General features: G+C 36.5%; 3 protein-coding genes across 5 annotated transcripts in view; 1 reads left to right on the forward strand and 2 right to left on the reverse strand.

Annotated features, from left to right (window-relative positions):
* Positions 1-7,300, reverse strand: part of LOC113066787 (sphingomyelin phosphodiesterase 3-like) — a 37,694-nt gene extending 30,394 nt beyond the window's left edge. For both annotated transcript variants that reach the window (XM_026238807.1, XM_026238808.1), the window contains exon 1: positions 7,092-7,300. The gene's annotated coding sequence lies outside the window, so the exon portion shown is untranslated. The remainder of the gene's footprint in view (positions 1-7,091) is intronic.
* Positions 7,301-15,162: 7,862 nt separating this feature from the next.
* LOC113066788 (olfactomedin-4) lies at positions 15,163-17,127 on the reverse strand. The gene is made up of 5 exons (XM_026238810.1): positions 17,019-17,127; positions 16,739-16,897; positions 16,439-16,651; positions 16,168-16,300; positions 15,163-16,026 (listed from the first exon to the last, which is right to left on the reverse strand). Exons 1-5 carry the CDS (start codon positions 17,049-17,051, stop codon positions 15,215-15,217), a joined length of 1,350 nt encoding a protein of 449 aa, XP_026094595.1. The 5' UTR covers positions 17,052-17,127; the 3' UTR covers positions 15,163-15,214.
* A 1,525-nt stretch (positions 17,128-18,652) lies between these two features.
* Positions 18,653-21,716, forward strand: LOC113066789 (olfactomedin-4-like). Of its 2 annotated transcripts, none has more exons than XM_026238813.1 (5): positions 18,653-18,838; positions 18,955-19,089; positions 19,222-19,440; positions 20,492-20,645; positions 20,734-21,716. In XM_026238813.1, the coding sequence occupies exons 1-5, from the start codon at positions 18,785-18,787 to the stop codon at positions 21,558-21,560; spliced, it is 1,389 nt and encodes a 462-aa protein (XP_026094598.1). In that variant the 5' UTR covers positions 18,653-18,784; the 3' UTR covers positions 21,561-21,716. The 2 variants fall into 2 exon arrangements, with proteins under 2 accessions (XP_026094598.1, XP_026094599.1); XM_026238814.1 differs by having other exon boundaries at positions 18,703-18,838; positions 18,961-19,089; positions 20,734-21,560.
* Positions 21,717-24,908: the final 3,192 nt, after the last annotated feature.

Below are 24,908 nucleotides of genomic sequence, written 5' to 3' on the forward strand. Positions count from 1 at the left end.
ATGTGGCCCAATATGTATCCAATATCTAAATTAGTAAAAAAAATATAATTTGCCTCACTGTTCAACAATGATAAATTCTCATAAAATTAGAATTAAATAATGAAAAAAAAAAAAAAAACACGAAATAAGCACAAAAGTTACAGCACAAATCTGACACTTGAGCCCCTTTCACACTGCACGACGGACCCGGCAAATTGCCGGGACATTGCCGGGTCGCCTTCTGTGTGAAAGCAAACACGCCCCGGGACGAGCGCTGTGTGAACAAAATCCAGATCTAATGCAGTGTCTTAGTGATGACGCACGTTATCGCGCGACTCTTTTACCGGCTGTTTTGAAGGAAGATCAACGTTCGCGACAATGATGAAGCAGAGATCAGTTTGTTCCTCACTTTTCGCACTGACACTGAGATCGTTTACTAGCTTGAGTGAAAGTATAACGTGCCTAACGTTTTCGACTCGTACATTACACAACACGCCCTGATGTCACGTGTCGTTACGGGATCTTTACGGGTTGTGTGTGAAAGCACGCACATATCCCGGGTCATCACTGGCAGTGTGAAAGTGCAAAATCTAGCGCCCCGGGAACAATTGCCAGATCACTTTACCCGTGTATTTGCTGGAATCGCAGTGTGAAATTTTTCTCAATTTGCGCCAAAATGCAAATGTACCAGCACCAGCCACTAGGGGCATCGCCCACACCAAAATTGGACCCCCAGAAAGTCATTTAATAATTTGCACACTAGCACAATTTCTAACCCCGACCTGCACACATGCACACCCCTTCACCAGAAAAGCCTCTCATCTGTTTTGAGGCCAGCTCATATCCTGCAGGTAATGACAGACCTCATCCCAGAGCCGAGCGGCCCCTGACAGAAAAAGCAGGGTGCATTAGGGTGGTTCTGAACTGAAGTGCCCTCTGTAATCTACCAGCCATGGCCTTGAGTGCATACACCCACAACCAGGCTGGGCTGAGAGTCTTAACTGGAGGTTCTCTCATAACCACAGCCCTAAAATAGGGATGGAGACAGAGTTAAATAGAACAAACACTGAGCACGGGTCCTAATCACATACTCCAGCTACCAATCATGTCAAACACAGTTACCTCTATCTATCTATACAAGTGTTTCCCACAATTATTATGATTATCATTGTCACACAGCTAAAGCCATCCTATATCAAAATAACATATCACTTCAGCAAATGCCTGTCAATCCACTAATGGATGGATAACTAGGTAGTGTTAAAACCAGAGATGAGCACAGAGCCGATGTTTTATAAATGACCTACAAGGACACACACACACAATTGTATCGCGCTGTTCAGGCAGATTAACTGAACAAAAACCAAATCCCTCTCTGTCGTTGCATTCATATTTCCCTGTGTACCATTGCAGGACAACTAATCTCTCCATGTTAATGCAGACTGTTCACAGAGCACTGCCTACTTCAGCCAGCACACATACACACACAGGAGAGAGGTCTGGCTCAGAAACAGTAAGGTAAATATTGCTCTTCAGGCAGATTTAAAGGGATAGTTCATCTAAAAGTTAAAGGCTGCCTTTATTTACTCTCCCAGATGTCTTTCCAATTTTGGCAAAACACAGAGATTTTTCCAGTACACAAAGGGAGTTTTTTTCACACACTTGTACATGCGATAATGATGAACGGACACTGAAGATTCAAAAAGGTTGCAGGAACACCATATTCAGCACCAATATCTCCTCCAGTGACATACAAATTCATGAAACAGAAGACGTATCACAGCACTGTGCATATGCATATTTTTGGATCCAACTGAAAAAGTTGCCTGATTTAAAGGTTTACACAATTCAGATCCTCCTGTTAAACTTATTTAAAGAGATAGTCCAACAAAGAGTTTTGGGGCCCACTGATTTCCTAAATATTTTTTTGTCCATACTATGGAAGTCAATAAGAGCCAAAACCATTTGCTTATCAGCTAAGGTTTGGAAAAACATGAGGGTGAGTAAAAATACTTTTCATTTTTGTTGGTGGACTATGGCTTTAAGATCTATATCAACCCTTTCAATCTGTATGAAATTTTATTTGAATCAAGCTCAGTCGGATTGATTAATGAAGGCTTTTCAATGCGACTGAGCTATAAATCTGATTATTAATAGATTTATTAATGTCAACATGCAGGAGCTGAACGAGAGAACCAAATCAGTGAATGAATCAATCTGATTTGTTTTGTGAATCAAACCAGCTCATTTATGAATGATAATGACATTGCTGTTTGATTCATAAGTGAATAATGTTATTTTATTTTTGTGTTTTCAAAAATGCATGAATAGGTACTAGATGCATCATCCCCCATAACTCACTTGAAAATTCCCATTTGAAAATTCAAATAAAAATCAATCATACTGATTTTTTAAAATCCAATCAGCTGATTCAAATGAGCGATTCACTGAATTGCGAATTGTGAATTTTGGTCCTTGTCAAGCACAGTCAGAATGGCTCAGAATGTTCCACCCAAATCATGTGGACCATGTTCATGATAATTTTATGATGCCTGTGAAATAGTAATACATGAATAGGTACCAGAATCAGCCATTAGGAGTATCATCCTTTAAAATCTCATTTGATTATTTGTGAATGAATCATTTGGACTGGTTTTGTGAATCAAATCAGCCGACTCAAATGAGTGAATCATTGCATCAGACATTAATGCTTTATTATCAGCTTGAATTTTGTTGAGTTCTACCCAAAGCGCTATTATACGGCTTCGGAATGACCTGTAACATAGTGCACAAGTCAAACAAATCATAATAAAATATCATAAACATGGTCTGTGTTTATGATATTTTTATGATTTGTAAAACTTAAAAGCCTCAGTGCCCTTTTTTGTAATTGTACAGGAAAGAGCAACCAGCACAGTCTTCAGAATAACTCCTTGTTTGAGGAAAAAACATTCATACAGGTAGTGATGTACAGGAGTAGCACAGTTAGAACAGGAGTAGTGAGTAAACAATGGCAAAATTGTATCTTCCAGATGATCGTTCCCTCAAAACTAATATTTCAAACATGTATTTTTGAATATATTTGTCTACAAAATTTACATGTGCAAACATTGCTTTTTCCCCTCACAGCATGAGAAAACATGAGGAAACCTCACACAGAATGGATTCACTGTTCACGCCATGTCATTCAGCATTCAAAAGCATCCTAGAAATTCAGCGCAGTGAATGAGCCTGAACAAGCTGTGCCCAAAACTCAAACACATTCCCACACACACATCCACAAACACGCATGTACTCTTGTGCTATACCTGCCCTATTTCTTTTTCCCAGCACTCGCCTAGTGTAACATCTGCTGACCTTTAGGAAAACTAAACCTGTCCTAAAAATAGACTGCCACATCACAATCACAATCCAGCCGGTTGTTACACAGGATTTTTGTTGACGGATTCCATATTCCCATGTACGGTCAAGATTGAGGAAAATATCAAAATAAAATGTGCAATATTCTGCACTCAAATTTTCACTGCCCTACACCTTATTTTTTTTTCTTGGGTAAGAAATAGTGTGGTGTGGGCAGGAATGATTGTAAGGGTACATTATGGGCATATGTTCGTGCAAGGTTATGAAGGTTATTATTTTCTTAATAATTCCCAAAACAGGAAGATATACATAAACACACAAAAAAATTACTTATAAAACCTTTTTTGCCAAAAAAAAAGAAAAGAAAAATTACATATATATATATATATATATATATATATATATATATATATATATATATATATATATATATATATATATATATATATATATATATAATGCTATATACAGTACATACTATATATGTGCATATGATTGACGTAACAACAGCCAATTACAGTTTGCTGTACAACATGCAATAGTAAAAAATAATCTTCCATCTTGTTTAGTTTATGCAATTGGCCTCACACAAAAAAATATTTTATAGCATGATCCGTGCAAACATTTGCAAATTCAGCAACTTGTTGTTGTGGAATACAAGCCATCTGACACAAGATCTGAGCGAATCCAGTCCATGTTGTTGAATTATAACCACTCCAGAGATGCCAGCATGTAGTCACACTTAACATTCATGATCAAGCTAAAACACAGTAAAAGAGAGTAATATCAAAAAGATGCAGATCATATATATATGGATGATTCTTCAATTAGAGGAACTATCCCCTATGGTTTCAGAAGAAAACAATAATTTTAGTTTTAATGGATAGGTTGTAATAGAGTGCAGCAGTTGTTGTTTTTTTCCAGAAGTAAAAATCCCATTCATTTTCTCCATAGTGGAATTGATTTTTTAAGATAACTTCTAAACCATTAAAGACAGACCTATTGTGAGCTACTGTACACTGCTGTTAATCGATAAAATGTTCTTTTGCTAAAGCCATCTGCCTGCATTATTTCAACTTATTTTTTTAATACTCATATTTATCAGCAGAATTCCAGGTGAAAAGCTACATTATACATTTCATTATTTGCATTATTTTCATTATACATTATATATATTAATTTATAGTCAATAATTCAAAATGATTTTTGGGGTATATTCTTTGCAAAGTACACAGTATTGTAGATTGATTTTTTTTGGATGATTTTCAAGTATTTGTGAAAAAGTTTGTAATTTTGGGATTCTATAATAAATATAAGTATAGGGCCTAGGCTATTTTAATTAATGAATAATTAATTTGTTAATGAAAAAAACAATCAATTTTTCTAGTTTAATAATAAAGTTCAAAATTAACTGACAGATAACTAACTTCAAAGTCAAAGACAACATCAAAACTATGTATCAATCCATGTATCTAACTTTCTCCAAAAAGTGGTTTATAGGATGAAAATGAATAAAATGATGCAAACAGAAGAAACAAGAGAACCGAAGAGTGGAAGTGAACTTTAAGAATTACATTATATCATTCAAAAGAGTATCTATTTATTTTGTGGCTTCCACTGAAGCACATCCTGCTCAGGAAGATTAAATGTATCATGCTTTTCAGCTCTTAAGAAGCATATTAGGATGATACAAGCTCCTCTCAGCTGTTCCTCTAATGGTTTCAGCATAACTACTGGGGGTATGGCCATCTGCCCAAGAAACCCACGTGAGCACTTCCTGATAAATGTTTTGGCACAATGACCATAGTACTTGACATGAACCGGTGTTGTTTGATGTTCTCAGCTTGTCTCACATTCAGATAATGTGCACTGATGAAGAAACTTCAGCAAATCCAGTGAGAAAATGACCAGCTGTGTCGGATTTGCACTACATCATCACTGATTTCAATACAGTGACCACATTTCCCTCGCCCACTGTCGTGACTTGGCCTAATGCCTATAATGATAGGCTCTCTAAAGACGGGAGGAAAAAATTGGACCATTATAAATCTGGAAATAACATAGGAGGTTTAATGGCTAAGCTAAAGCTACAGTATCTACCAATAATGCTTAACATCACGCAGGTTGGAAACGATAATAGTATATTAGTGAGAAGTGCACCTTAAAGGGACAGTTCTGCCGAAAAGAAAATTCTTTGTTTATTCACCCCAAGGTTGCTCCAAACCTGTACCAATTTTTATCTCACAAAATGTTTTGACTTTGAAGGCTTTAAAGTCAATAGAGCACAAGTCATATGAACTATTTTTCTTATGCTTTTGGTGTTTTTATAACATTTCTGTTGCATTTATGTGGAAAAAATAACTGATACATTCTTTGATAATTCTCCTTTTGTGCTCCATAGAAAAAAAACAAAAAAACAACGGGTTTGGAACCACATGAGCTGAGTAAATAATTCCAGAATCTATTTGAATTGCATATCAAATATACCCACCCATTTGGATTATACAGTTTTAACTTCAACAAGCTAATAAACTTAACGTGATGCATATTTGTCATAAATAAATGAAACTGGTAAGAAACAGGTAAGATTCTGCACTCAAAAAAAAAAAACAAGAAAAGAAATAGTTTATTATTACTATTATTACTATTATTTGCATCTATCTGATTTTCCTAATTCTATAAATATATTTTTAATAATCATTTTCAAAATGAATTTATTCAAATTGCTTGAGTTAGCATGAAAACGATTACATTTATTCAGTTAAAAAATATAAACACTCAGCATTCTGTTGGATATACATCTAAGTTTAAATGCATTATTTATTATACTGGCAGAGAAAAATCTGTTTCATTTATGTATGACTGACAAAAAAGTTTTTCAATGATAAAACTGTGTGATCCAAATACAATTCAAGTATATAAATCTTTAGGTCTTAATATATTTTTGAGTGTATCATGCATTTGTATGGCATCATTGTGGGAATAGATGGGGAGCTTGGTCAGAATCTCACACCAACAAGACTTTTAGAGAGTATGTTGTTCAAGACTGCAACTATCAGTCCCTTGTCACTGTGAATAATGTACCTCTTTTTAGCTGGTAACATTTTAAAGACTAGACAAATAGGGTTAAAGGAACACAGATGCTGTAGCTGCCACACCTTGATCTGTGGTTTAAATTGAAACACTAAATCACGCCATTGCACAACATTACTCAATTCTATGGAGTCTTATTTGACAATATCCATATGAAAACATGGACTTAAGCAAAAAATACTTAGCCTATTTCTATGTTGTAATTCAGAATTCAACTTTCATTTTTTATTTAAAAAAAACAGTAAACACTGACATATACCTTCTGGAAAGCATAACTGACTCTAAATGCATGCCTTGCCTCAAACTGATGGCTGTTGATGGCAACTGCATTTGTCAGAAGGAAAAGCAGGGCTCTGTGGATAAATGATCAACCATACGAGTCTAACACAGACAGCCTCATGCACATGCAAATATTATTCAAATCGCTTCCCTCCAATAGTACCACGAAATTAAATCTTTAAAGCCAGAGGCAGATCATTTCTGTGAAACAAATAATCAGTAAACAGCTTAACAGTTAAACAGAACAAACCCCTTCCAGGCGCACAAAGAAGCGTGGTAGGTGATGCTGAAACACTCACAGGCAAAGCCTCCTTTCCGTTTCAGCTCGCTCCTTAACTTTTCCTTTTAAACAGGTCGAATGGGGGGTTTTCAGTACTCACAATTCAGTAGTCTAACAGGTGAGCGTCTCCTTCTGCGCTATTTCCGTGCCAGTTTCCAGTTATATGATTTCTTCCGCCGTGGTCCGCCTCTCCGCCCCGCGTTGCAACTGCTGACGACGCCGAGTTTCTTTCCAGCACCAGCGCGCTTTGAACAGCTCCACTGACGTCACTCCCCGCGAAGCTAACCGACGCCACGCCCATCAGGCTCAAATCCGCGAGCCGGAGACCCCACCCAACACACACCAGCGGTGGAGATTCCGATTCATCTACACGATTCGAATCTTTTGAATCAACTCACTAAAAGATTAGTGCAGTGACTTAACATGGACTAGGCAAAGTGCCGACTAAATTTACTTACTGTTTTATTCATTTATATATGCTAGCAGAACTGTAGTAAACCCGTTCATAAGTTTACTTACTTGTTTGTGACAATGTCTTAATAGTTGGCCACTCTATGGGGTAAGTAAAAAAAACTGTAAACAAAACAGTAAAACATCACAGTAAAAAAAAGGCCCCAATCTTCCGTATATATAAATTATCAATATACATAAATACATTTACTGAGATATATTTTTTTGTTTTGTTTTGCCAATTAAAATACATTGGAGAAAACGATAAACACATCACGTTTAGTTTAAAAGAATTGATTTATTTATCGATTTATTATCCTGAAAAATTTTATATATATATATATATATATATATAAAGTATTAATTACAAAAAAAAGCAAGTACACTGAATTAAACATGAAATTTTGATGTAGAAAAAAAAGTCTACAATTGTTTTTTTCTTATTAAATATACTATATAATATATTCAATATAATATTGAAATAAAAATAGTGTTTCATTTAATAACTTTTCAGTTAATGAATTATAATTGTAAAATATAATATTACAGATATTTAATGAAATATAATTGTAAATATAAATATACATTTTCATTAGAATGTATGATCATCACTCTCACTGGATTTATTTTTCACTTGATTGTTACAATAGATTCTGGGATTGTCATCTCCAGCAAGGATATATAAGTTCTGGAAAGGTCTTTGCTTCAGAAATGTGCCTTAAAATGCTTCCTCCTTTGGCAGCTGACTTGGTTTTGGAACAGCATAACTATCTCAAATTGCCTCATGAATGCCTATACATTTACACCCACCCACACACTAATTCATTTCAATCCCACTTAGCCTCTTTTATTATCTTGCTTGCTTTCCCTTCATTGATGTTTATTGATTATTGAGTGCTGTATTCCACTTCCTTTCTGCATTTTAACTGCCTCCTTGTTGTTGAAATATTATCTGAGCTTTTATTGCTCTTACTCCACAAAATATGAAATTATAGAGCTAGCACGATCGGGAATGTAGTTCACGTTTCAGCCTCCCATCGTGTTGTCCAGGAACTCCCAGTATTAATTGAATGGATTTTTTCCCAGCCAGAGCTTTGCAAACATTGGTGTGGGGGGTGGGCATCACGATGCAGACAGTCGTCTTGCACTGGTTTGCAACAGATCTATGAGGGTTCTTGAGTCTGCTGCTCTTTTCTAAATGACCTGAAGCAGATGTTCTGGATTGTGTGTATGTGTGTGTGTGTGTGTGTTTGCTTTGATGACATATACATCTTGATCTTGCAGATAAAGAATGAGGATGTTCTGCGGGCTGTGGTGGGTCTGTTTGACAAATCCTTGTCTGATATTGGCAACAGAGGTGTGCACCAAACAGTAGGATGCATACTATTATTTTATCATGAAACCATGCAGGTATGTTATTCACCTTGGTTGCGCAAAAGAGCATAAATTATGCTACTGACAGAAATAACCTACATGGTTCCAAATATAGAATGAGTGTTGGCCTGAGGCTATTTTATGTTGATTTCTCTTTGCAGATGTTTTAGAGGACTAGAGGGAGAGCATCCCAAACAAAAAGCTGATTCCACACACAAGCTGCTGGCTGAGCTATGTTCAGTCTGAAGAAATTCCAGAGGAAACTTCAGAGGAGATAACAGCAACAGAGACAAGTAGAAGGTTAAGTTTATTTTATTTTTTTTACCAATTCAAATAGTGTGGTCACATTTGCCACATCGGCAAAATCCATTTGGAATCCAGGTAATGTCACATAAGGGCAAAAGATTTCCCCATGAAGATTTCACAACAGGTTCAAGTTCAAGTCTACTCTCCCAGGTTCAGGAAACAGTCCCCATAAAGACTGCACACATCTGAGTTTTGGGGTTGAACTGTTCTGGAACAGTGTTGTAAATACAACTGAACCATTGATTTCTAGTTGTGTCCTCTTTTGGAAGACCAAACAAAGTATTTTCGCTTTCGCAATGAAACCCACAGCATCTTCACAACATGGCGGCGGCAGTGGCAGCAACAATAAAGTTACGGCCTCTTTCTTTGCGTAAACAGTTGGACTGCATTAAGCAAATCTTCCCACATCGTGACATAGACATGTGGGGGCCGTGTTTAAAGGAGGTGTTTTAAGAAGGCGTGGACGAGTCTTAACTTTTATAAAGAATATCTCTTTGGGTTCAAGACTTTAGTCTTTGCAACTTTAGGGTTCTTATCTATTCACCACAGCATGTAACACTCCAAGTCCAAAGAGAAAGGAAAACTTGAAATCGCATCATATTACCCCTTTAAAAATAAAGTTTCCCAAAATAAGTTTTTGCAGCGAAGCATTAGAAGAAACTTTTTTTTTTTCAAAGATCCTTCCAGTAAACAGTTCTTTAAAGCACCATTATTTTATTCTTGTGAAGAGCATTTGAATGATTAGAAGAAGCTTTTTCCCAATAAAGAACTATTTATGAAATGGAAAGGTTCCATGGATTTCAAAGGTTCTTCAAAAAGCTAATAAAGACCCTTTAATTTTAAGAGTATACAACAAAATTGGATGGTGGTTTATAATGTTAAGCTCCAAAACAGACTGAAAAACACGTATCATAAAATATAAGTATCATAAAATTACTATATTCAATGTCTTCTGAAGTCATATGATAACTTTGTGTCAGAAACTGACTGAAAATTAACCAATTCATTGAGTCATGATTGAGAATGAATATGAGTGAATATGACATGACTCGGCACAAATCGTTTATTGATTCTGTTAAAGATAATGGGATAAAAAGGGCTTGTTCCCAGATTCGCTCTGGCAAACAGTTTGCCGAGTGTTCCTTATCAGCTTTATCTCTCATCCTATAGGCATAGATCTGCAAAGAAGTGAATTCTTATATATTTATTCATGACATTATGGAAGGACATTGAACAGAGATCATCATGACCTAATTTTTGTCAATTACAATGACAAATGTATGTTTCTTTCTATGACAACAACTGTGTTATACAGGTTTAGTGACAATTGTATCCTATTATGATCACTTACTGAGATGATATTAGTGCATAGTGTGACAGAATAATGTTGCAAATTATTAAAATTAGATTTTGTACAACATTTATACCCAGATTCACAAAATAAAAAAATAAAAAATTATTTGGATTATAGCAAATGTATAGACATCTGAATAATATCCAAATAATTATTTTAACTTTTGAATGCAGTCATAATGTTTTCAGAGCCTTACCATACATTGAGCTTTGGTGCTCATGCAGGAAATGGAGGTTCAGACCTGCCCTAATACCGTTTCCTCTGTCTCTTCTTATAGTTTAAATGTTCTAGTTACAAAAAAATCAAGTTTTTTTTTTTAAAATAAAGTTTGTTCTCTGTTCTCCATAGTTGGTCTTGGGAGCAATTCTGTGAAGGCCTACAGGAATCTGTCGATGGAGTGAGGGATAGGAAAGAAAGAAAAGCGGTACAAGAAGAAGATGGAAAGATCCAACCATCCTCTGTAGGAGCTGAATCCCTGGAAGCAAGCAGCATCCAGCTGAATCGTGGATGCTGCTTGCTATTAACTCAAGATAATGTAAGCAAAGTACAAGCACTGTGCCTGATTCAATCAAACAGCTGTGAAAGAGCCATATAATACTATTGTGTGAAATAAAACACTAATTCTTTAAAGCAAGATACTTTTCTTCTATTAGCATCCCATAACATCATCTGACAATGCAGTAGGCCTAAATCTTTGTCAATTGCATTTTATAGTCATTTTTGCAATAAAGAGGAAGCTACATGGACAAAATATGGATATTACACAAAATGTAATGTATGTTCAGATAAACTTATTGTTTATTGCATTCTACAGTCATTATATACAATATATATATATATATATATATATATATATATATATATATATATATATATATATATATATATATATATATATATATATATATATATATATGAAGAGTTCAGATGCAAAAACCTCTAAATGCCATCTGAAATTTTCATCTAAAATTAGGATTTTTATCAAGGTCCTATGCTTAGGTTGAGTCATTTTACTTTAATTGTGATGTGCAGGTCCTTTTCCAGGCCATTAAAGTGAAATAACTGAATATAAATATAGGAGCCTGATAAAAATCCTAATTTTAGATGAAAATTTCAGATGGCACTTAGAGGCTTTTGCATCTGAACTCTTCATATATATACACTGAACAAAATTATGAACGCAACACTTTTCTTTTTGCCCTCATTTTTCATGAGCTGAACTAAAACATCTAAGACTTTTTTCTATGTAAAGGCCTATTTCTCTCAAATATTGTTCACAAATCTGTCTAAATCTGTGTTAGTGAGCACTTCTCCTTTGCCAAGATAATCTATCCACCTCACATGTGTGGCATATCAAGATGCTGATGATTAGACAGTATGATTATTGCACAGGTGTGCCTTAGGCTGGCCATAATAAAAGATCACTCTAAAATGTGCAGTTTTACTGTAGTTGGGGGGACAGGTTCTGGGGGGTCCAAAACCCAGTCAGTATCTGGTGTGAACACCATTTACATCAGGCATCGCAACACACATAATTTTGCATTCTTAAAATTTATAATGACAACCCCTCAAAACATGACAGATTTATAGAATAATTTAGAATGCCTCACAGAATACTTTCTGTGCAGAATCATCTTCTGCCTACCATCCACATCCAAATCAAACTCTGTCCAGCTGTAAGAACAAGCGCCTGGTTGTCCCTCCCGTAGCTTCAGTCAGCATTTCAGCTCTTTATGAGTGGATTCCATCCAGGATTCCTAAAAAAGACTTTACTTATATAATCAAACTGAAACAAGCCTTGTCATTATGAGGTCCCACTGAACGATGTTGCTCCACCCTGAGTCTATTTCCAGTCCAAAGGGGCTGAAGAGTGGAGAAACCTGCCCTGCCCTGCTGGCTGTGGGGTGTTATTATGAGTCAATGAGAGACTATGGCTTCCTTTCTCTCTTCTTTCCATGTCCTGCACTCTGTATTTTTGCCAATGGCTTCCACATGGCCTGTGGTTTAGTCTAACCTCAAGTGTCTGTAATACACACATCCTTACTAGAACGTTGCGTTGTCACAATCAAAATGGCTGTTTCTCAGAAAAGTAATGTTAATTAAATCAAGATATAGGCTGATTTAATAAGAACAATGATATGGAGTCTTTTGTGTCTGTCTGTGAAATTGCAGATCTATGGTTCTTCAGCTGTTTTTTTTTTTTTTTTTTTTGGCTGTTAGGAAACGCGATACCAGCACCATGGGATTAGCAGCTACATCATGGAGGTAAACACATCCACAAATTGTTTCTGTTTAGCCCTTCTCAATCATCTTGTACTTGTTCTACTTTGTAAATGACAATGTAGCTACTGTATATCATTGCTGTTGTGTCTTTACAAATTACGTAATGAACAATGCATACTGTAGAAGCTTGGATATTGCATAGATACTGCCCTCTGTTGTTTGCAATTACTTTTTCTTTTTCATATTTTTGGTTTCAGCTTTTGAAGACTGTAGTAGGGAAATATGACACACTTGTTGCCTACGCTGATACTGATGCAATAGATTTCTTCAAATGCCACAGACTCACCGATGACCGACTGCTCAGTGAACAGTTAAAAGGTAGTTAAACACATTGAACAGATGGTTAATCTGAGTGGCTCGTTCTTGGCAAGAAAACTGACTACAAACTAGACTTTATGCTGACCATTAAACATCTGGTTCAGTCTTTGAGACCAACATGACAGCGGAAATTAGGCAAAGGAGGGTTTTCTCATTTTTTTTATTGTTTTAACAAACAGTGCCATCTATAGGCCAGGTGGAATATGACTGTGGTAGCACATTTTAAAACGTTTGGTCCCTTAAATCAAGAATAAGTGTTATTTTTCTTCTTCATTTAAGATCTGTAACCAACAAAAATGAATAGTTATACACTCTGATCTCAGTCGAAGAACAGTTGCTCTGAAATGTGCTCAAATAATGGTTACCCACAAGATCCCTGCCTGTCATATTGACTCAGCAACCATGCTATTCTTTTGAGCACCTGACCAATAACAAGATCAGTTTGACTTTTGCTCACACCTCCAATTATAAGAGCCACTTGTCTTCTAGCCTGTGACTCATAGAGCAGTGTGCCGAGATTTAATGACTCAGAAAGCACTACTGGCTCCACAGTGAGGGACAAAGAAAAACCCATGCGATTGATCCTGTCTCGGCGAAGAGAGGCACAATAATGAGTGTCCTAAATTGACTGTGCAAAGAGATCCACATGGCCAGTCTTCTCCAGTCAAACTAAGAAGACATTTATTGAAGTAATGAGCAAATTTAGGTACAACATGAAGTGGAGTAAATGAAGCAACAGATGATGTGTGGTCACAAGAGTGTGAACATTAGCTATTGTTCTACAGATCCAAATATGGCTCATCCAATAATATGCTTTGTAATTGCCTCAGAAAAGCTAACTTTGAGTTTTAAGTACTGACATTAAGCATAGAATTTTTAGAAAATGTTGGATTGTCTTTGCATTTTCCAGATGATCAGGAACAGACTAAACAGGAGCATTCAAAACCAGAAAGGCAAGACCAAGAAACAGCACAGTCTGAAGAGCCTTCCATCCAAACACCAGAGGGTGCTGGAGATTGAAGTTTTGTACCTTTTATCGCAGATTTGAATGTGGCAAATATTATTGTTTGATGTCCATTCTCACATTTTTTTTTTTGTTTGTATATTTATTTGCAGCTCTGTCTCATAGTTTCTGAATGTCATGTTTTTCAGAGGCATCCCTTATAGGGTTAGTTCAGCCAAAAATGAATATTAGCTCATAAATTACTCACCCCGAAGTCATCATAGGTTTATATGACTTTTTTCTTTCATATGAATTCAGTTGTAATTATTTAAAAAAAAATGGTCTTTGATCTTTCAAGCTGTTAGATGCAACTCAATGGGTGTTGCACTCCATCGGTACTTGAAAAGTTTAATAAAAGCTCATCCATTAAAAAAGAGTGTCTCCAACAGCTCCGTTGCTGAACAAAAGCCTTCCGTAGTAAAACAATGTGTTTTTGTTTGAAAAATAGTCATATTCAGACTGTAATGATCATTTTAATCTAACTTGTGCTCACAGTTGCAAACAAAGCATTTCCAGGTGAATATGAGGTCAGCTTTGTGCCGCGGAAATATCAAAACAAAAAAATGGTCACTAATTAGAAGTACAAAACGAGAATTCGTAAAGAAGAATGTTGGAGGATTTTGATATAAGCCAAGAGGAGACTGGTTTTCCTTTGCTAGAGAACTTGCTCAAAACTGACCTCATACGTCATTCCCCCCGAACTGCTTACGTTTTACAACTGTGAGTGCAAGCTAGATTAAAGTGATTATTACATTTTTAATATGAATATTTTTCTTACAAAATCGCATCGATTCACTACAGAAGACCTTTGTTCACCCCCGGGAGCCATGTGAAACACTTTATTTTAATGGATGCGCTTTCTATTAAACTTCTCATGGACCGATGCAGTGCAACACCCGCTGAGTGGCATCAAACAACTTACTCTGACTGAATTTGTATGAAAGAAGAAAGTCGTATATACCTAGACCTAGGATGTAATTTATGGGTTAATTTTCATTTTTGGATGAACTAACCTTTAATTGCACGTAGTAAGACATGTCTGGACCATCTACATAAAGGTTGTGGGGAAATAAAACAGACTCGTTTTGAATATGAAACAACACACTTTTTATTGGGTACTGCATTTGAAACGCCCTTAGAAGAAGGTATCATATGATAAAAGATAGGCATCATTATACAGGTAAAGTTTCCCATCAACAGGATTGTAGTTCAGATTAGCTATTCCAGAAGAAACCTTCTCAAAGTGCAAAGAGAGAGAGTTTATCTCTTGACCAGTGATTGTATCAAAAGCATAAAACACCTCTTCTCGGTAAGTATTAACAAAGCGTGTAGCATACAGGACCCCGCACACCATAAACGTGCTGGTGACGGACCTCTTGAAGAGACGCGTCTTCCAGGTATGAGTGATATTGAGCTCCAGCGGGTCTAAACGGCTCAAAACAATGTTTCCGTGGTTCTCCTCGGTGGCGTATATCACCCACACGGCGTCCTGATCAGCCTCCAGGTCGATGTCTGTCCAATCACGGCAGCTGAAGTAGCAGAAGGGGAACTTGTTGTCGATTCCGGCACCATCCAGTTTCATACGCTTGGTTGCTTTTGTGGTAATGTTGAAGCTGCAGATCTCAGCGGTGCCGTAGCATTGGTAAAATACAGTGTTGTCGTACAATATAGTCCCAGAGCCCTGAACAGCATTTTTGTCGCTGTAGGATGATGCTATCGGTTCGTCCTTGTAGTTCTTGTTAGCCATGAAGTCTTCACGCGAGTTGTAGATCCTGATTGTGTTGCCATGCTTGTTTCCACTCACCAGACAGTGTTCCCAGTAGCGTTCCTTACCGCTTAGCAGGGCATCACGGCCCCAAGCTCCGGAAATATAGGACTTGCTGATGGAATTGAGCTTGGTCATGCTTGGAGAACTTATTCTGGTCATGATGCGCTGATGGCAGGTGCCTGCAAGTAATTTAGTAAAACAGTTTTTGATTCTGTTAAATTCTTTTTGGACCATTTATAATTCAGAAAATGGCATTTGAGAGCACAAAAAGTTTCTATGTTCTACCTTCATACAGAAAAAGAACTTAAAAATGAACGTACTTCTGAAATCATCTGGCATGGTCTTGCAACTCTGTGCACGGTTGTTGAGGTCACGTAACCTCTTCTTCATGGTCTCTAGGTTGAAGAAATCATCTTTGTACATTCTCTGGACATCATTCTTCGCCTTATTTAACTGAGAATAGCAGATGGTCTCATTAAATTGAACACCTTTACTTTTATATTGTTGAGATGGTTGTTATTTCTAATTCAAGGTCGATTTGAAAGAAAGGAGTTTAGAGAAATATTTGTGATCATGTGTTGCAATGTCTACCTCACTGAGTAGGTCATGCGTCTCTTTGTTGGGGTTCTGCATGTGCGTTTTATTGACAGATTGGTGGATTTCCTCAATTTCCCGGTTCAGCTGTTGCAGATGAAGTGCGCTGTACAGTCCACTTGTATGAAGGTAACCAAATGCTTTCAGACGGGCTGAGATGTTCTGCAGAGTGGCTTCCATCATCGGCAGTTCAGCATTTGTGTTCCTCAACTGCAAGTCAGTACAGAAATGTAACTGATATTCTTCTCAGTTGTATTAAACATCATTTGAAAATCAGTGCCTTAATCGATACCTTACCTTTTCCTCAAACTCATTCAGGTTGTCCTCACATATCTGGACCTGTCTTGTGACTTCCATAAACTGTACAGCAGGGAAAGTCCAGATAGAGCTATTTATTTTACACAAACATGAATCAGTCTTCTGTTGACCTGGAACTCGCTGAGACTCGACAGTCGCCTAATGTACAAACACAGTCAGATTATTGTATCATAGATAAATTCTCTCATACGTTCTCTCAGAATCAGTATTTGTCGGAATGCTAGATACATAAGACCTTATTCATGGAAGAAACACTTACAGTGACTGTGAGGAGCAGCAGGTAGACGAACATGATCACCAAATGGACTGAAAGACTAGAGATCTGCTTTAAATCACCACACAAGCGCTATGTTGCAATTGTTAAATTAGCAGTTTTGGGGGGGCTGGTGAAAAGGATGTGAAAATTGCACATGTGTCTCATTTATGAAATAGAGGAAGAAATTTAGTTGAGAAATGTAGGAAAATTCAACCACAAGTTCTCTTAGAAAAAAAAAAAAATTACCACCCCAGGTCATCCTAAATTTTATGCAGATATCTGCACTTTTATGATGCAGATAGTAGACATAACGGAAACACAATCTTTTAGTTACAGTATGTTTCCTTTTTTTCTTATTAACAAATAATAGGCCTATGTATGCATATTGCCTGTTTAACTGCTTTAAATTACTTTTTCCACATCAATCTACACTCCATACACCATAATAGTAAAGCAAAAAAAGGGTTTTTAACATCTTTGCAAATTTATTACAAATAAAAAACTTAAATGATTCCATTCCATCTGGGACAGTTGAAATTTAGCTCAGGAGTATTAATATTGCTTGTATAAGTTACTACACTTCAAGTATAATTAACATGTGGCAAATTCAATTGAATGGGTATGATTTGGAAAGGCACACATCTTAATAATAGGTCTAACAGCTAATTATGCATATCAGAGCAAAAACCAAGCCCTGGGGTCAACACAACTCCTCGTAGAGTTCAGAAACAGGTTTGCATCAAGTCACACATCTGGAGAAGAGTTTAGAAAAGCAGTCTGCTTCACTGAAGGTTCACAGAAGCATGTAGTCTCTGTAGAAGTTTGAAATAACCAGGACTCTTTATAGAGCTGGCCTCCTGATCAAAATGAGCAATTGATGGAGAAGAGCTTTGGATTGAGTTGTGAACAAGAACCTGAAGGGCAAACATCGCTGTAACACTCCACCGATCTGGGCTTTATGGCAGTGTGGCAAGACTTAATCTTCTCTTCAGTGAAGACACATTAAAACACATTTAGAACTTGCAAAAAAAAAAAAGAACTTAAAAGCCCCCACACTGTGAGAAACAAGATTCTCTGATCCAATGAACCTCAATTCCAAGCATCATGTTTTAAGGAAACCAGGCACTGCTCATCCCCTGCACAGTAGCATCCCAAAAGAAAAGTGTGTTGGTAGCAGCCTCATGCCGTGGGGCTGTTTTTCAGCAGCAGGGACTGAGGGACTCATCAGAGTAAAAGAAAAGCTCAGTGCACTAAAATATTGAGATAGCCTAAATGAAAACCAAGTCCAGAGCATTCAGAAGGTTTACCTTCCAGTAGGACAATGACCCTAAGTACACAGCAATAGTGGCTTATAGACAACTCTGTTGATGTCCTCGAGTGGCCCATCCACAGCCTGGTCTTGAATCCAATTAAATATATCTGGAGAAACCTGAAAATGTGTGAAAAGGTCATTTAAAGCAGTTTAACACAAGGCAATATGTGTGTGTGTGTGTGTGTGTGTGTGTGTTTGTGTGAAAATAAATGTATTTTACTTTTGACAATCATAAAGAAAAAAGCCAATTCATGAAGAGGAAATTTTGAACTTTTTATTGTCATGTCAGCAAAACTGATATGCTCCTCTGCTTACAAATGGCAAATGGTCATTTCGTAATTTCTCTTGTCAGCAGAAATTGCAATCCTGGGTTTTTGGCTTTAAATCTGTCCCTCTGACATGCAAAACTCTTCTTTATTCTCAAGACTACAGGATACCGACCTGTCCTATCTCAAACATGAGTCAGTCGAACATATTCACTTTGATGGTCTTCATTCTAATTTTCTCACAGGTAAAATTTTATTTTCCATTATTTCTATTTAACATTGTTTCTGACACCATTTTTCAATCATTTTATTTATATATTACAATTTTAAGGCATGATATTTCTTGTATGTTATTTCATAGTCACAGTCACAGTCAGCGAGAGGGAAGGATTGTGTTTGTGAGTTACAAAGTTCTGATCCTGCTTTCCCTGTGAATAGACTCAATAACATTGAGTTCACTGCTACACAATGCACTGAGAACATCACTTCAGAAAAGGTAGAAACATACCAATACTTTAATGTTTAGGGTTGCAAATCTGGCATGCATGACGAAAAAAATGTTTATTATTTTTTTGCAAACCTATTACTCATGGACAATTTCTTATTTAACTGTTATCTTTCCAACAAGATGACAGAGATTGACCGGCTGGTGTTGGGTCTACAACACCGTATCCGGCAGCTTCTGGACAATGTGTCCATGCTGGAAAGAGAAGACAACGGAAATCTGTATGCAGCTGTGTCTCTACGCATTATTGAATTAGAGTTAGCTGAGATTCAAGACCTTCTGGACAAACTCAACAGAACCACCAACAATTACCAGCAGCTCAGTGTACAAGCTGCTGCAGAGGTGAGTTTATGTACAATTTCCATTTGTATAATAAGTACAGGAAACAAGTGTGTGTGTGTGTGTGTGTGTGTGTGTGTGTGTGCTCTTGTTTTTATGACATATCAGGACACAATTTTGTATAATGACATGGGAATGACACAGGTATTACAAGGAGAGGGTGACTTATGAGGACATAACCCATGTCCCCATTTTTCAAAACACTTATAAACCATACAGAATGAGTTTTGTTTTGTTTTGTTTTTTTGAGAAAGTAAAAATGCACAGAGTTTCCTGTGAGGGTTAGGGTTGGTGAAGGGCGATAGAGTATACAGTTTCTACAGTATAAAAACCATTACACCTATGTGATGTCCCCACTTTCCACAAAAACAAACGTGTGTGTGTGTGTGTGTATGTGTGTTCGTGTGTATATATATATTCATATTTTATTAAATGTAATCAGAATATTTATTTCTTTTAATTAATGTATTTCTTTTCTGCGATTTGTGAAACATTCATGTTTTAAATGTATTACATTAAAGAAAATATAAATAAAATATGGATATTTAATTAAATGTAATACAATACTAATTAAATTGAAATATATTTTTATTTTTCACGCTTAAGTAAATATATGTCATGTCAAGAAAAGTGTATATTAATATTAATCATAATTAATGAAATACTTCTTAAACAGGGATTTTTACATGAATTATGTGCACTTTGCAAATACTTATTTAAAGGGGTCATACTGTATTATGCTTTTTAAAAGATCATTCTTTGGTGTATTTGGTGAAACAGAATATGATGACATACTTTAATGTTCAAAAACACATTATTGTTTCAAATATTGTACATTATTATAGGTCCTCTATGCCCTGCCTCTAAGAAATGTGTCGTTTTCTACAAAGTCCCTCCTTCCTTGAGCCAGTGCAGTACACAAGACATGGACAGTTAAGAGAGCTGACTCCACTGTGATGTCTCTCTCTCTCTCTCTCTCTCTCTCTCTAACATCCGGAGAGAAAGGAAAACTTGACATCGTATCACATGACCCCTTTAATCCCTCATTCTACAGCTTCAGCAGATGGAGAACACGATGACGGAGCTGGAGAAGTTTGACCACACGCAGGTGATGGTGAGACAGCGCGAGAACCAGCATATTAAGAGGGACCTGGAACATTGCAGAGCAGACCTTAATAGTACATCTCCAGCCCCTACACTTTCCGCAGGTACGTTTGAACTAGTTTATCACGATCACACAACCACAGCTAAAGCATTAAAAAAATTAGACTAACATTTTTGCTTCTATCTTTTTAGGTTACTGTGATTCGGGCCTCATGGCCAATGTATCGGGACCTAAAACATATTCCCTCACAGTGTACGGAACGTCCTACTCTTTTGGCGCTTGGGGTCGAGATGCAAATCCAGCTCCAGGAGACGAGAACAAATACTGGTTGGTGGTGTTGTCTAGTAGTAATGTATTCGGCAACTTTATCCGCCAGTATAGTAGTTTGAGTACTATTATATTAGGTATAGGACCAACAGATACATACATATCCAGCTCCAATCCCACAACAAACACAATTCAGGGGCCAAACATGGTCATGTACGCCAATGCGCTCTACTATAACTGTTACAACATATACTCTGTCTGTCAGTTCAACTTGACGACTCGTGCTGTCAGTACTGTGGCTTTACCAAGTGATACAGGTTACAACAACAAGTTTTCATTCGGACACCTCGGCACAACATACGGCTATACTGATATGGATTTTGCCACAGATGAATCTGGTGTTTATGTTATATATGCAACTACAAGCAACTACGGAAACGTGGTTATCAGTAAAGTCGAGACCAGTAATCCACCAGTTGTGGGCCAAACATGGATCACTTCTCTTCACAAAAAGACTGTGACAAACACCTTCATGGTGTGCGGCGTGCTTTATGCTACTCGTTACGTGGATAAAGAAATAGAAGAGATCTTTTACTACTATGACACCAAAACAAAAGAAGAGCGCTATGATTTGAGAATCCACATCAAGAAGTTGCAGACTAATATTAAGTATATGAACTATGACCCCAGAGATCATTTGCTGTATGTCTTCAGTGACGCCTATATTGTGACACATGAAATCATGTTTTAGCAAGTTCAGTGAACCTGATTAATGATATCTTGTCTTTTATTTGCCACCAAGTGTTATGATTTTACATATCTGAAATTCAAAAAAAATATTGTTTTGAAAATGGAAAATCATCCTGTATCACATTTTGGTACTTGAAATAAAGTTTGAGTGAAAATGTTAGTGCTGATTTATTACATTATACCAACATAAACACTATGCACATAGATACATTTGCAGAACATAATGCTTCTATTATGCTTGATTTAAATATTCATAGCTGGACACATATACTATGAGTAATGTCACATTTTTTTATTTCATACATTAAATATAAAAAAACGCCACCTAAACAAAAACAAAAAGGGTATTGCTAGCTGAGATGATGTTTCAGTTGTATTTTCAGTGTAATTCTAAGCAGATGAGTACAATTTAGCTTCTCAGTATTCAGTCTGTCTGTGACAGGACAGACAGTGGAGGATCTACAGTCTGTACAAACAATTAATTAGGGGGAAACGATTAACAAAATGAAAATAATAATACCATCTAATAATACAGTATGCTCTCGGTAGACCTAGGTTCCGGAACACTTACGGTCACCTGACACGCAGGTGCACACTCTGGTTCTGATTTTGAAACTTCCAAACCTCAGGGACAGAGCTATCTGAACATGAGAGAGGAAGAAAGGACCAGCAGGTAGGCTATGACAGTCTGATGAGCAAAAGATCCTATCTTACACCTGCACGCAAACACGAGATGTTGCAAACATTATATAAAGCAACACTGCGGTGAGACTGTAAGGCAAGACATTTGTTTTACTTTACTCATGGCCCTGTCAAATGTGTCCACGGAGATAAGACAACACATCCTTTCTTATTTCTTCATGCTTCATATTTCCCCCATTAATTTTAAATTGATCATTAAAAGCAAAAGCAAAAAAGTTTGGTATAAAGAGCTGCTATTCAATAAAATTAATTGCTTAAAAAAAGTGATCTAAATGGCCATTTAGGGTGAAATTTTACTGTTAATGAAAAATTATACATTCTATTGCATTTTGTACACCCCATTAAAGCATAAAAAAGCTCAGTGTGCTAAACCGTTGAACTGGAGAAATAAATCTTCAAGACACTGTCAGTCCAGTTCCGCATCAGACAGTGAGACAAATATGACAATTAAAAGCAAACTCTGTCGCAACAGATGACTTGCTCTAGCCAAAGATATGAAGTCTTCTCTATCCACTTTCATCAGTTATTTCATCATAATGATATGGCTTTAAAACTCTGCTGCCACACCACACAAGTTATGTAAGGTTCTACTGTCCTTTTGCAACTTTACAGATGACTCAGTCCTACATATTCATTTTGATTGTCATCCCATTAAGTTTCTCTCAGACAAGGAAGATTGCATCATTTACATCAATTATTACTGATACCTTATTTATCCAAGTACTGTGTCCAAAATATTGTTATAGAGAATTATTTAGCATTTAATTCCCTGTGATTCGTTCATCACAGTCTGCGTCAGGGATATAACGTGTGTGTGATCTAAAGAAATTAGATCCTCCGTTTCCTAAAGACGACAAAATGACAAAAGTAGAGACCAGCTCTTTTAAATGCACTGGGAACATCACTTCAGAAAAGTTATATACAGTATATATATATATATATATATATATATATATATATATATACAGTTTTATTTCAGTAATATCAGTTTTTCCTGCACTGCTTGTTACTGCGACACGAATACATGGCAGTGGCTGCTGAATATACAGTAGAGCCATATTATAAAAGATGTTACACTTCAGACCAACTTGCTATAGAAGTTGAACGTGATGAAATAAGAAGAGTGTGTTTCACAAATAATGGCTTTTGAGTTTTTCTTTTGTGTTTTCAGAACGCTGTGGTTTGGGTCAAATGGTCAAATGACCTAGAACGTATTCCATCACACAATAAGGCACCCCCTACCCTTATGGTGCTTGGGGTCGAGATGCAAATCCTGCTCCAGGAGACGAGTACAAGTGCTGGCTGTTGGTGCTGACAAGTAGTAGCGTATATGGCCACTATGTCCGCCAGTACAACACCTTGAGTACTCTTTTATTAGGTTTAGGACCAACAGATACATACATATCAAGTTCCAATCCCACAACAAACACAATTCAGGGGCCAAACGTGGTCATGTACGCCAATGCGCTCTACTATAACTGTTACAACACATACTCTGTCTGTAAGTTCAACATGACGACTCGTGCTGTCAGTACTGTGGCTTTACCAAGTGATACAGGTTACAACAACAAGTTTCCTTTTGCAAATCATGATGAATCTGCCATCTGTTATTCATCTGACTACAAGCTACTCCGGAAATGTGATTATCAGTAAAGTCGAGACTAGTAACCCACCAGTTTTCAACCAAACATGGTTCACTTCCTGTCTTACAGTAATTTCAAAGGTACTTTCCCGTCACTAGTGATGCTTTGTGGAGGAAAGGCATGTGTTTTTATGTAAAGCACAATTTGGTTAATCAAATCCGAATTAAATTAAATGTAAGTGCTGGAAAACAGACTCAAACACATAATGGCTGATTTAAAAATACATATGCAGATTTCAAATATTAAATGCACACACAAACATGGGTTACTGTATGTAATATTTAAAAAAAACTTTTCATATATTAGCCTTATTTTATTGCAGTTCACAAATATGTGAAAACATATTTTCATTGTATTGTAGATCATATTGGGTCCTGACGGTGCACCCATGTTGTTTGTATGCAGTGCTGTCATTTTGGTTCAAAGTTGTCTAGGCTACATGTGTAGGTCGTCAAATAATGCAGAGTGAAATTTCCCAAGCAACACGTAGCCACTTGAAATTAGCTTTTCAATGCTCAGTCAGTTGCATGACTGCAATTACTATGTAAAATGCAGGATGTTACCATTATGCATAATGTTTCTTAATGTCCAGTATTTTATAACATTATTTTTTGTGTTTAATATTATCACTTTAAAATGATCTTTTAATTACCATATGCAATAAATAATAGCATGGAGCTCTGAACTTTTCTTCTTTTCTGCACACTCTGTTGGGTTCACTTCCCAACGTTTTTTATGCACAAATCAAAACTCTACAGGTCGTTAGTTTGTAATAAAACTATTACCTCATAAATAGGAAACCAAAATAATCAGTGATATGTAAAGGATAATAACTTTTGAGTGCTGTATAGTGTTATGACGTTGCATTTTGGCTCTTAAGTATCTGTTATTGTTAATCTGATAACTGTAATGTTACAGTACTGAAAGAAATTGTGGAGTTTGCAGTACAGTAATTAGTAAAGTTGTAGAAAAGGGAAGAGTTTAAAAGAAGAGACTGAGAGAAA

Source organism: Carassius auratus, chromosome 50 (genome assembly GCF_003368295.1).
Source record: "Carassius auratus strain Wakin chromosome 50, ASM336829v1, whole genome shotgun sequence".
Lineage (NCBI taxonomy): Eukaryota > Metazoa > Chordata > Actinopteri > Cypriniformes > Cyprinidae > Carassius > Carassius auratus.